The sequence below is a fragment of the Copadichromis virginalis genome, linkage group LG13 (assembly GCF_057382275.1).
Source record: "Copadichromis virginalis isolate Kocher_CV1m ecotype Utaka linkage group LG13, C_Virginalis_male_GT1.1, whole genome shotgun sequence".
Classification (NCBI taxonomy): domain Eukaryota; kingdom Metazoa; phylum Chordata; class Actinopteri; order Cichliformes; family Cichlidae; genus Copadichromis; species Copadichromis virginalis.
The window spans coordinates 3996442-4010322 of NC_140630.1; the positions used below are offsets into that span (position 1 = coordinate 3996442).

Consider the following 13881-nt stretch of genomic DNA (forward strand, 5'->3'; position numbering starts at 1 on the left):
GGAAGCCGACGGATAAAGAGATCGGTTGTTATCGGATTACGTCGTTGAAGAGAAATTGTTCGAGCCATGTTTCCGAATGGCCTGGATTGCAGCCATTCAAAGATCAAATATAACGTCCCAGAACACTCCAGCTCACAGGTTAGTCTGCTCCAAGCATTTACACAAAGGTCAGTGTTTTTTAGTAGTTAATACGTCATTTTCATAACATAATTGGTGATATAGGTTACAAGCAAGTCTGGCGCTGAACAGAAATTGTCGCGCTATGCTCCTTTATTTATTGTGCATAAATAGTGAATTGTCCTGACACAATATTGTGTTTCGCTTCTGTTATTATGGTACATTGACAAAAACATATACTTTTATTCACAGGATAAAACAGTTGTTTTGTATCACTAATTGCCCAGTACGATTACAGCATACAGTATTATTGTCACTGCTACATTTCTGTGATGCTACCAGAAATTATTTCCACTACTAATTAATTACCGTTGAGCTCAAAGGTCCTATTAATAAACGGTTAAGGAATGTGTATTTATGACGACAATTTGTGAGACTGGTAAACTTATGATACGTACGATGGTCTTTCGTTCTACACGGTGCATTTCAAGGTCCTGCACCCATCCGTCGGTAAACTGTACCTGGGCTTGTTGCAGTGACCTGAAGTTACTAAACTTCACGAGTGTATGCACTCACTCCAAGAACCGTATGCTTATAAATATGCATATAAATATGCTACGATGAGATAGCTGACTTCATCTAACTAGCAAATGTTGTCCAGGCTACGTTGGTGATGCAGTTTTTTTTAATATGTATGATATTTTTGTCATGCGATTTTAAAGCCGGTCCTACAACCGCATCCAAGAATAACATGCAGCTTATCTCAGAACTGTCGGTGAAAATTATTCTTGGAGCTAAGTTTAATTGAGCTGCATTTTAAAGAGGTGCAATTTCACAATTTGTGTATATTTTCTAAGTTCACTATTTTGTCATGTGTTGAGAAAAACACAGATTTTAAAATTACATGGTCTAATATTTACATTTAGCATATTAGCACATTATTTTTTCGTTTTTTTTTTTTTTTAAAGACTCGAAAGGACTTGAAATTCAAAATTTCAGACTTGTGACTTGACTCGGACTTTTACACCAGTGACTTGAGACTCGACTCTGACTTGCCTGACATTACTTGAGACTTGACTTGAGACTTGAGGATAAAGACTTGAGACTTACTTGAGACTTGCAAAACAATGACTTGGTCCTACCTCTGGAAATGAAAGAGCAAAACACAAAGATGAGACTTGGACAGAGTGGACATGAAGGGAACAAAGGGAACAATGACACAGAACTCTGGAATGTAAGCTTCAGTCCACCTTTTTAGTACACATAATGTTCAGAATTAAGAGTAATTTATTCACTCCAAACTGGGAAATTGTTTTGTTACAGACCCTGTTCTTTAATTCAAACTTTTTAAGTTTGATTCTAGTAGTAGCCTTACTATAGTAGCAATATTCTGGTTATGTTATGGTCCAGAGTCTGTGGACTTGGTGTTTATGCTTGAGTGTATTAATATTCTGTTGGGTTGTTTGTGATTATCCCTAGTGCTTTGTGTCCTCTGTGCTCTTCTGTTCCACGTTTCAAGTTCCTATGTTCTGTCTCCCCAGTCTGTGTTAAGTTTGCGTGTTTAGAGGTTTGGTGTTTTTTAAGGTTTGTTTCTCTTGTCAATGTTTCTAGTTTTGCTTCCCCTTTTCGTCCCATTAATCCCAGCCTTGTCTCCCTCCTGTCTTCCATTCCCTGATTGCCCTGTGTGTATTTAAGCCCTGTGTTTTTTCGTGTGCATTGCTGGTTTGTCTGTGTTATTTCCCTGCATCATCATCCCTGCGCCTCCATTTAAGGTTTCAGTTTTGTTTGGTTAATTTTTCACAGTTTAAGTTATCCTTTCATTTTGTTTTGTTTCATGCCCATTATGTTCCTGTTTGTATCACCTAACATATTAATAAAGCTCGCCCACATCAGAAGCTGCCTGCATCTTGGGTCCTACTTTCAATCTCCACTCGTCTGCCACTGCAGACATGACAATTTCAAAGATTAAATGATACTGGAAAGGTAGTTACTATCATACCATGACCCTCTGAACTCATCATTTATGAAAACCTGATTAAAATAAATGTTCAAATGTTTCAATATTTATATCCCAATTTAGAGTGAAATGAAATACAACCACTGTGTTGGGATGCATGGAAAAGCTCCATTACTGTTATTGTTATTATTAGGTGACTTATACAACACTTAAAAAAACCTTGATATCCATGTACATCACAGCAGCAAATAGACAAACATAACTCATTTTTGTACCTTTTAATAAATATGTTTGTATGAATAAAAAGCATACATGAAGGTCATGTAAAAATGTATTGGACAAGGATCATGTTATAATGTGCCACATTGTCAGTACAGAAAACTAAGCCACATTTCTTTACAGGATTTTAGAACTCTTTATCTTCTCTTACCATGTGACCATGAATTTAGATAAAGTAGTAAAAGATGTATTCAAATTATTGTTTGTAGCTGACACAAATATTTACTTGCTGTTCAGGGGGGGGGATCTAAAGGAGCTACTGGATTTGGTCAAGTCACAAATGTGCAAAATGAAAAAAAAAAAGGGTTTGACAGAAACAAACTATCATAAAAGTAAAACTAAAATTATGTAGAGATTGTAAAAGATTCTTGAATCAAATTCAGAAATTGTAAAAGAAATTGTGCAGATATGTATAGATGCTGTGGACATTTAAAGATTTAATGAAATAAGCCAAAAATATCATATAAAACATATACATGACATTTCCATCAACTGTTTACACACTCTGTGTTTGCATTCCTCTGTGTGTTTATGTGCACATAGTCCATCTTTATTTTTAAATTTCTCTGCATCTGTCCCATCACATGTTCCCCTCTTCATTCTCACTTTGTTTTTGCCAACACAAGCCCACCTGTTTCTGCTAAAATCAGTTAAACTGGTGATCTGCTGCTAACATCTGCTGCAGTGTTGTTCATACTGCAGCAGCACAGACATGACAGCAAACTGTCAACAGGTCCTTTCTGCATGAAACAAAATAGCATCAAGTCCACAAAAGGACTGAGCAGGATCATGGCCAAACTTACATTTCTGACAAAAGATAATAGAATTACTGCAGGCAAGACCAACACAAAGTAATTCAGGTGCAACAGAAACAAAGTTCCTATAATTCTTCGTTTTTCCTCAGCAGGAACTGAGGTGGCAGCAGGCAGAGCTTTGAGGGTCCCAGCTAAACAAAGAATGAACAGAGGGGCAGGGTAGAAGGTAAAAACAAAAATGCGTTCATGTTGGTGTAGTAATATTATAACAGAGATAGTGATAACACACATGGTCCAGATCAGAACAGAGACCAAAATAGAACCTTTAGTTTGTCTTATGAAGTTCAACATTGGACAGGTGACGAAAAAATACCTGCAACACAAAACAGTATTCTGATTGATGCGGTAGACAATAGTTTGACTGTAAGGATGCTTCAAGTCACAATAAAATGTAGTATACTTGCATTGAAAGATATATGAAAGATAAATACCTTTCCAGAACAATGCAGGTTTTGAAGTTGAGACTAGTTGTAACACCGAAGAAGACAAACACTGCAGAGACACCGGTGGGCTGATGATGGTCTTCCAGTTTAGCCAGCCAAAGAACTGGAGCACAGAGCTGGATTAGATTGGAAACCAGGATGTATATGTAATAGGGGGCAGGGCCTGGATCCCTTCGTCTCTGCAGAAAATATGACATTTACAATATTAAGCCATTTTTTATATAACTATATATTTTGCCTTACTGTATTCAGTGTCTAGTGTCTCTGCAAAGGAAAGTGGACCAAGAGTCCTTTTTACCTTGATAAATAAAATTTTTTGTTCCAAAGGCTTTTTTATATTTCCCCCTTCCTACTCATTAATAAGGACATATAACTAAACACTATATAAGGTTTAAGGATTTAAAGGTTACTGTCCAGGGCTGTGTGCAGCAGGCAGGAATGGAGGACCCAAAATGCAGACTCCAGGAGGCAAACTGTAAACTAAAAAAACAGCTTTCTTGCTGAACACCTGAAAAACCAACACTATCTAAACTGGGAATACAAATAAAGTAAAATAGACAGGCAGGCTAGCAGACAGAACACAAGGTGGAACTAAATAATAGAAACCTTAAATCAAAGAATATCGATAACCAAATCATAACCACTGGCTCAACAGACCTTTAAAACTAAATCGAGAATGTGTTGGGTAGGTTCTTTTATTTTCAACAAAGCCAACTGAGTCTAATAATACAGCGGTCCCCAACCCCCGGGCCTCAGACCGGTACCGGGCCACGAGAGTTGAGGCTCAGGTGTGAAATGTATAGTTTTCAGGGTTTTTATCGGTTTTCAGCGTTATTTTGTTATCGTTTTTATCGTTAACTCGGTTTTCCTGGGTCTTTTCACGTGTGTTATGAATAAATCTTTTTTTCGGTACCGGTACTAGTTTTATTATGTTGTATTTATCCGCGACACCTTAAAGGCCGGTCCATGTAAATATTGTCGGGCATAAACCGGTCCGTGGCGCAAAAAAGGTTGGGGACCGCTGTAATAATAGATTAAATGCCATGTTGAGGCTGTCATTTTTAGCATCTACATCAGTGGTGGGCAGCTCCAAGCCTCAATAGCCAGTGTCCTGCATCAAGATGTGTTTTTGATCCAACACAGCTGATTTAAATAGATAAATTACCTCCTCAACATGTCCTGACGTTCTCCAGAGGCCTGGTAATGAACTAATCATTTGATTCAGGTGTGTTGACCCAAGGTGAGATCTAAAACGTGGAGGATACCAGCCCTTGAGGCTTGCAGTTGCCCAGCCCTGATCTACATAAATGTTAAAATCACCCACAATAAAATAATTATTGTGGGTCATTGACTGCAACTCTGGATAGAATCAGAGCTAATGAGGCTGCACCAAATATCTTACACAATGAGCAGGAAAGTGAGGGAAGGGCAGCTGAAGAGCACATGCTGCTAGTGAGTTGGCTACAAGCTAAGCTAAGCTAAAGACACAGTGAGTGAATACTGTGAATATAATTCATGAGTGAATCAACAGAGCATGCTTGGCTAAAGCACATAAAGACTGGACTATGAAATGAGACATTATCAAAGTTTTTAATTAAACAGACAAGATACACAAAAACACAACTGTGTGTTGGAACAGGAAGTCAGTGCCACCCCAAGGAAAAAGCCAGTGATGCAGATGCATCAGCTTTCTTTTCCCCCAGACAACCTTGTCTGATTTTATTGTCATTCTAGGTCTGCTAGACTTTGTAGTATTTGTAATGATTTCTAGTAATGATGGGTTACAGCCAAGGTAGGCAACATTAATTTATGTTTAAACTCATGATTCTGATTACATTCACTCACTATAGTGTCTAGGGGTTTGGGAATCCTTATGTGTGCAATAGCTCTTTATATCTTGCTAAATGCGGTTGGCTAAATCCAAAAAGCACAGTGAATACTTAACTAGCAGGACAGGTTAGTTGATTTGTTAAATCTTCAAATACTGATAGAGATGGACGTAATTGCATACATACATACCGCACAGCACATACAATAGATGATCAGTAAGGTCAAAGGAAGGCAGACACAGACGTCAATCCACATTATCACTTCAACAGGCTCCATCTGTGTTCACTCTTCAGTGATGGAGATGCTATAAATAAATTGTCCATTATTTATCTTATAAAATAAATAAGACTAAAAAAGGGACAAAGTTAGTACTGCTCTTGAGCAGAGGTGAAATTAGAGATACAAATGTCTTGATGCATGCGCAATCATCCAGGTAATGGAATCGCAAAAAGTTGATTCTGTTCATCTGGACGTAACGTTCTTAGTGGGAGAAGCATTTCATCACTCATCCAAGTGACTTCTCCATGAATAGATACAAATGTTTGGAGAATGGTTTATTAAACCAAAAGTTAGTCATTAGAGTTGAATGTTAGCCATCTGTACTTGCGTGTAACAGAGGATAAAATAAACCTTAATATCTTCGTAGATCAAACATTGCATCAAAACCATTTCTAGTGAGATGAAAATATCAGTTACTGATATTCCTCTGGCAGAGGCCGACTGTATGACAGACATGACAACATGAACTTGACAACATCAGACACACAGACATGAAACACATGAAGGGTAAGGGAGACTTCACAGGGGTTGAAAACAAAAGGGAAACTAATAAGTAAATGAACTTAGATAAGCTAACGAACTTAAACAACCATAACATGAAAATAAATGAAAACTCAAAACGCTGGGTCAAAAGACCCAGGATCGTGACAGTTCCTTAATTTCAGTAGGATATCTGATGACACAGACTTGTCCTGATTATGAAACACTTTCCTTATTAATGTTTTCCTCTTCAAATAGAAAAAATATGCATATGAAAGGAAAAAAAATCACATTTACTTGCCTCAGGACTGCTTATAGTTGAACCACTGTATACAATCTGCTGATTGTATACAGCAGATTGTATACAGCTTCCTTGTTCCTGTTTTGAACAAGGAAGCTGGCGCAACATAATTTACACTCCACCCTCCACTTAAATACATTCGCTTTCAGACTGGAGCGACGTTTATCTTTAAAGAATAGACAGTTTTTTATTTTCAGGGTCTAGTGCCCTTTATTCATGTTTAAAACTATTTCCAAGAGCCCTGGATCCAGCCTTGAGCTGGCCTCTGTGGCCTAACTATGATAATGTTTTTATAATATAATTATAATTTTGAAAACAAATTTTCAAAAAATGTTTCCTAATACTTTTTATAAAATACACATCATATTGTATTTAATAAGACGTGCAACTATCAACTGAGACAATAAATTCATTAGGAATGTGTTTACTGAGGCTAAACTGGGTCAAACTAGGTCATAAAGGAATTTATTCATGATCAGACTACTCTTTGAAACCAGGAAAGTCGTCCCCTGTTGACCCTTACATGGAATACAAGTTAATTTACTTTCATATTAGTTAGATAAACTCCTGTCTTTTATATACAGTCAATAATCACAGTCTTCAGTGCTGCAATCGGCCAGTTTGTTCTGAGCTAAGTGCTCTCAAAGCAAAATGGAATTTTTTAAAAAAGGAAACTTTTATTTAGGTGAAGTAGAAGAATTCTATGAAACTTCAGAAACAGGGAGCAAACAGCAGAATTTAAAAGTAGAAAGCCTTCCAGACACACAAGGCACCATAAACAAAACTGACAGAAGACAAATGACGAGTATGACTATTGCAGAGTTTCAGATACCTCAAAGTCTGAACACCGAACTTGGGAGTAATGTAATTCCTGAGTTTAAAGTTCTTTACATCCCAGTAGTTAAGTTGAAAAAAAGTAAGAGACAAGGTAGAGCTATTCAGGTATCACTAGAAATACAACATAGTACTTTTCTTTTTGCGCTTAAAAATGCAGCTGCAACACATCCATGAATGGAGCCTGCTGGTACTCTGTGTGGCTTATTTAACAAATCACAAATACACAAAAGGGCAGCATAGATTTAAAAAGAAAAATTACAGTTTTACTGTTATTTATATTGGATTGTTATTAGTTAGTATAAAATCCAAATAGAAGGGGCCTTCCAGATTCAAATTCAGATTGGGAACTCAGAAATTTGGACTTTTGACTCATGCAGGAACACACCATGAAGATGCAGAGAAAAGTCATTAGGGTAGAGGAGAGACATGCGGGCAATAAGACACAGCTGAGACAAATTATCTTCTTTGACAACTAGACAGGTGGAAGTGAGACTTAAGGCAGGGCACAAAAGACACATTAGTATCAATATAAGACATGAAGCAATAGAATAGTAAAGGTCCTAACATGGAAATGAAGATTTTGCAAGAAAATTACAAGAATATACTAAAATATGCAACAAAAACATGAAGATTTAAATCTAACTGTAATCACTAACCGAAAGGGGAGGCAAGTCGCCCCCCTCGTCCCCAGATTCTGGATTTTCAGAACATTGCTTGAAGCAGGAACTATCTGGATCACACAGGAAACACAGAGGCACTAAACAGGACTCTGTTTTCAATAACAAATATGATGGCATTAAAGTCTATAGAAAGGTATTGACCTTTCAGGTATAATTCTTTATTTAACTCCACAAAAAAGGCAAACCATAGTATAATTGACTCATGCATCATTCATATTCACACTTTCAAAATGAAAATAAATGTAAATAACGAGTTTTGAACTAGCAAAGGTGCTACAAGTGTAGTTAAACTTTTAGTTTAGATCACTACATCCTCCTACTTTTTCTCAGAAAAGGCTTACTCACTGGGGCTTTCGACTACTTCAACCACTAAAGACTAAATTTACTTGTGGTTTATTACTCACCACAAGTATTTCTATTTCTAACACACACAGCTGAGTGGAAATTTACTTCTCTCTAAAGGGTTGAGGGATAAAAGAAAAAACATCTCAATTGCTAAATATTCAAAAGCATAGACACCACTGCACAGAGGAACAGAGGGATAGATAAATATATCCTGCTGATGCTTAGTAATAGTCAGAGTTTAGTTGGGAATACGTCATGGCTTTGGTGTAAAACAAACAAACAAACAAACAAAAAATACATTAATTCATCCAGCCTTGTCCTGTAGCCTTGTATGCTTTGGGTTTTCAGTACGGGAAAGTACCACAAATGTGCAAACATGTCTGCATGGGCTAGCAACTAACCCTGGAATGAACATAAATTCTCCATGTTCCCCAACAGTCCAGGACACAGCACCTTCTTCCTGTATTTACTTTTGTTGCTCCTGCTGCAGACGCATCTGACCAATAAGTAGACTGAACCATCTCACATGGTTTGTTGTTAGCTTTTTGGTTAGCTTGGTGTCACTTAGAATTTTATCTTTGTGAAAACAAATCAAACCACTGAAAAAAAGCTACAAGTTTACGGGTGTCAACTGACTTGGACCAGAGTAAAAAAAAAAATGTCTGTAAAAAGGCCAATAAATCATGTCATTGTTACTACATCAATATGTTGTATACAATTGATAATAGGGGTTGGGTCTATCCAGTAGACATACGATTTTACAAAAGGAAAGGTAAAATTTAAATCTTAAACTTTATAACAAAATGCATTTGTAATTCTAATGTTTAACTATGCAAAAAATTACCACACGCATAATTTGATTCTTGTATATTTTATATTCATGTTTCATGACACGTACAATACTCTTTTAATGACAAAGTTGTATTTTTACTCAGTTGTATATAGCATTTGTATTCTATTTTTATCCTATTGTGTATATATTCTTTTATTCTATTGTATATAGTCCATCCATCTTCATCCGCTTTATCCGGGGCCGGGTCGCAGGGGCAGCAGCCTAAGCAGAGAAACCCAGAACCTCCCTCTCCCCAGCCACCTCCTCCAGCTTATCCGGGAAGGCCAAGGCCAAGAGATATAATCTCTCCAGTGTGTCCTGGGTCTGCCCTGGGGCCTCCTCCCGGTGGGACACCTCGCCCAGGAGGCATCCTTGTCAGAACCACCTCAACTGGCTCATTTCCATGTGGAGGAGCAGTGGCTCTACTCTGAGCCCCTCCCGGGTGGCTAAACTTCTCAACCTATCTCTAAGGGAGAGGCCAGCCACCCTTTGGAGGTTGCTCATTTCCGCCGCTTGTATCCGCGATCTTGGTCTTTCGGTCACTACCCACAGCTCGTGGCCATAGGTGAGGGTAGAGACGTAGATCCACCGGTAAATTGAGAGCTTGTGTATAGTAATGACAATAATAGTAATAGAAAGTCACAGGATGGTTATTTGCCATTAAGGAGATGGGATGCAGTGGGGATAAAAGAAACCTGGAGTCTTTTGGTCTTCCTCAAAGGTTCTCTAAAACGGCGGCCAGAAGGCAACAACTCAAACTCACTGTGAGGTGGATGGTTCAAACAATTAAAAATAGAATGAGCCTTCCCAGGCCCATTTTTGTTGTAAATGGCCAAAAGTCCATCTTGCCAGCGCCCTGAAATTGTGCTACCAACCAATTCTTATTCTTCACCTCTAGGTTACCGACCCAGGCAGCTATACAAAAAGCCATCACAGATTCAATAAAACTTCTATAAAACAAAGACAACATCTCAGATGAGATATTAAAAGATCTAATTTTCCTTAAAAAGAACAGTCTTTGTTTAACTTTTTTAGTAGTGGCATCAGCATGAGATTCAAAACACAGTTTATGGTCAAGTACCACACCTAGATATTTGTAACTCTCCACAATTCCAATATCAGCATCTTTATTGATAGTAGGTGATGAGCAAGAGGACTTCTTAAAATCAATAACCATATCTTTAGTTTTTGACACATTTAGTGAAAGGAAGGACTCATCATACCAATCCACAAAATCATCTACAACCAGCCCATGGCCTGACTCATCCCCCACATAAAGACTGACGATCAGTGTGTCATCAGCAAACTTCAGGATGTGTCTGTTAGAAAAATTACTGCATAACCGATAAACAATCGCACACAACAGAGAAGGTGAGTGGCCAAGTTTGCACAAACAGAGTTTTTTTTTTAAATTTTTTTTTTTATTTAACCTTTATTTAACCAGGAATGTCCCGTTGAGATCAAAGACCTCTTTTTCAAGGGAGTCCTGGCCAAGAGGCAGCACATTTCAAGACAAATACATACGAACAAACAAAGTTAAAATTACACAAAACAATTACACATTATTGAGGCAGCCTGTAGGCCTTTGAGTTTAGTTTTAAAAACATTTAAAGACAACAATTCAGTTGTCTTTAAAGGGGAGGCAAGTCGCCCCCCTTGTCCCCAGATTCTGGACGTTCAAAACTGCTGTGGTGTATCGATGGGGATAGCTGCTTAAAGTCAAGATGTGCCTTAAAAATAACAACTAGCCCTCCACCGTGGCCAGAAACTCTCGGAACACTAAAAAAGGCACAGCCAGTAATTCAGAAAAGAATCCAAGAAGAAGAATCCAAGTTTCACTCAAACAAAGAAAATCCAACACATGGGAAGAGAAAAATTCCTTCTACATGAATGTCTTATTTTCACCGATCTGGCATTAATTAAACCCAACCTGAGAGGAACTGGGTCAGGAACTTCCAAGGCAGTGACAACTAGATCCACCGGTCGGAGGTTTGTTCGCTCCACTCCACGCCAACACAGACGTTGAAGAGGAGGGGATTCTCTTCTCAAGAGATCCCACAACAGGAACCAACCAGGAGTCCACCGGGTCCAAAGCACCCAGTGGCACCAGGAGTTGCAGACAGGATCAATGAATGGAGTGAAGCTCATGGGGAAAACAAGAAATCCGGATTCTCAGCTTGACGAGGTGACCTCCACGGTTACCCCGCCTCCTGCGTCGCTGTTAATCCAGTGGCAGTAGTAAGGAACGCCAGTGCTGTGGTGTTACTTCCAAATAGGGAGGCAGAGAACCTTGATTGTCATTTTCAAACCGAGCTAAAAGTTGGGTGAATAAACATATTTCCAATAATGTCTGGCGATCATAAGACAATGTTGGGCTGACATGTTGCACAAAATCAACTAAAAACAATAAAATAAAACAAATAAAAGAGTGATAGACGGCGTGTCAAATATACAGGCGCCATTTTGGATTATTAAGAAGTCATAAGCTTCCTGAGCTGGAAGAGTGACGTCTGCTCAAGGATACCTGTAAGAAAGAGATGAAGTTGAATTATTTACCTTTAAATTTGTACATAGTATTGTACAGCCTGAAACTACTGAAAATCACTAAACCACTCTACATTTTGAGTGTGACTGCATGAGTGTGTGTATGTCGGTCTACAACATACAATGATAAACAGAATGCAGATATTACTGACTTGACTGTGAATGCTTGTAAGTCGGGGGTTGGGGTGCGGAGCGAGTTACCACAACTTCCTTTCAAGACGAGCTCTGAAAACATCCTCCTGCGGATTTCAGTGACTAGTTCAGTAGATCAGCACTGAGCCCAGTAAGGTAAATGCATACAATTATTAATATAAAGTCTTAACAGTATGTCCTTAAACTTGTAAATGTGTATATTAGGGATGGGTACCGGTGTTCTGACATAAACGGTAGTAACCAGACCGAAAAGCAGCGCACATTTCGGTGCTTTATTTCGGTGCTTTTTTTCCCTGAGCTGTGATACACTTCTAGCCAATCATTTTACGTTTCCGAGGATAGTAGGCGGGTCCAGGTACGTGCGTTCTTTTAGAGCAGAGCTACAGATTAAAATGCCCAAGGCGAAGTGGTCAAAAGTCTGGCTGTACTTCACAGCAAAATATGCAAACTCAGCAGCCTGCAACAAGTGCTTTAAGCTGATACTGTGATACTGTCAAAGGAGGTAACACCTCGAATCCGATGAAACACCTGGCGACGCATAGCGTTTTTTTTAAAAGCCGAGAAATGCGCCGTATTTGATAGCTTGCTGCGAGACCTCACACCGAGCGCATCTACTGCGGGTGTGGTGCCTGTACTTATGTGCGATCTCATTTCCAAAGGACAACGATTTAAAAAAAAAAAAAAACGATGATTGTACCGCATTTTCATCCAGGACATAATCTGCATGAAAACAAGCGCTCGCTCTTCCTGCTCAACAAATGACAAGGGCGGAGCCTTATACCACGTGATACAGAAGCCAGCTGGCAGGGAAAAAACAGAGCACGTGAGAGATGACGAAGCTGTAAAAGCCAAGAAAGTGACAGGAGAAAATCCGTCCTTGTCAACCACCCAAACATCAATGACGGGAACCTTATACAGCGCCTCCCCATACCTGTCGAACTCCCGCAGGCACAAAGAAATTACGGAGGCTATTACTTATCAATGGCTCCCATCAACACTGTGCAAAACGAGGGATTTAGGAAAATGATCAACACCCTAGACAAACGCTACACAGTGCCGTCCCTCAACTATTTTTTCCAGGTTCCACTACCTGCTCGCAATGTCGAGCAACGGTGGAGACAGAATTACAAGCAGTACAACATTTTGCGGCAACGACAAAATGTGAGACATTTATTGTTTTTATGTTTATTTATTGTTTATGTTCAGTCTCAACTGTTATGAAGTTGATGTGCAGTTAATAAGTGCAAGAAATATTTATATTGGAAAAGAAAATCGTGATCTCAATTCTAAGCCAAAGAATCGTGATCATTTTATGCAAAATCGTGCAGCCCTAAATACAGCTGTCTAAATTTTCTGTTAGGGACACTTTTATAGGGACACTTAGCTAATATAATCTTCTATTAATGAAGGCCAAAAAGGAATAAAAACTATAGAGAGGGTTTTCTGATATTCTGCTCCCTTAAGTCAAACTTTTAGAAGTTGCGAAATAAAATAATAGATTACCCACAAACTGAATATCGACAAGATTTACTGCAGTAGCTGAAAAATCCGCTGGAAAAGGCACAAATGAAATGATAGAATCAGAAGCAGAATACTTTGTTAATCCCAAAGGAAATTATAGGTTAGCTATGGAAGAAATATAGTATCATCAAAATTCAACTATTTTTAGACATTGAATTTATAACACTGAATTTTTATCCTCCAAATTTCCCTGCAAAAATTCACCTGCAAAAAATTCACCAGCAAAATTTCACCTGCAAAAGTAATGAACTTAAATGACACAAGCCAGAGCAATCAGCACTAGATCGAGTCGAGCGGCTCTCAGCCAATTAAATTACACTGTTTGATCACATGACACTGTTAGCCAGCAGTGTGTCTCCTAAAAGAGAGCTGGTTAAAGGTGAGTGATTAAGATTTTCTCCTAAATAGAGATCATTACATAACGCCTAGTCCTACTTAAAATCCCATTCATTTTTATTTTATTTTATT

General features: G+C 38.4%; 1 protein-coding gene across 1 annotated transcript; it reads right to left on the bottom strand.

Annotated features, from left to right (window-relative positions):
* Positions 1 to 2663: 2663 nt before the first annotated feature.
* On the bottom strand, positions 2664 to 3808 carry LOC146695062 (uncharacterized). The gene is made up of 2 exons (XM_085478511.1): positions 3600 to 3808; positions 2664 to 3481 (listed from the first exon to the last, which is right to left on the bottom strand). The coding sequence occupies exons 1-2, from the start codon at positions 3806 to 3808 to the stop codon at positions 3004 to 3006; spliced, it is 687 nt and encodes a 228-aa protein (XP_085334637.1). The 3' UTR covers positions 2664 to 3003.
* Between the last annotated feature and the right edge of the window lie 10073 nt (positions 3809 to 13881).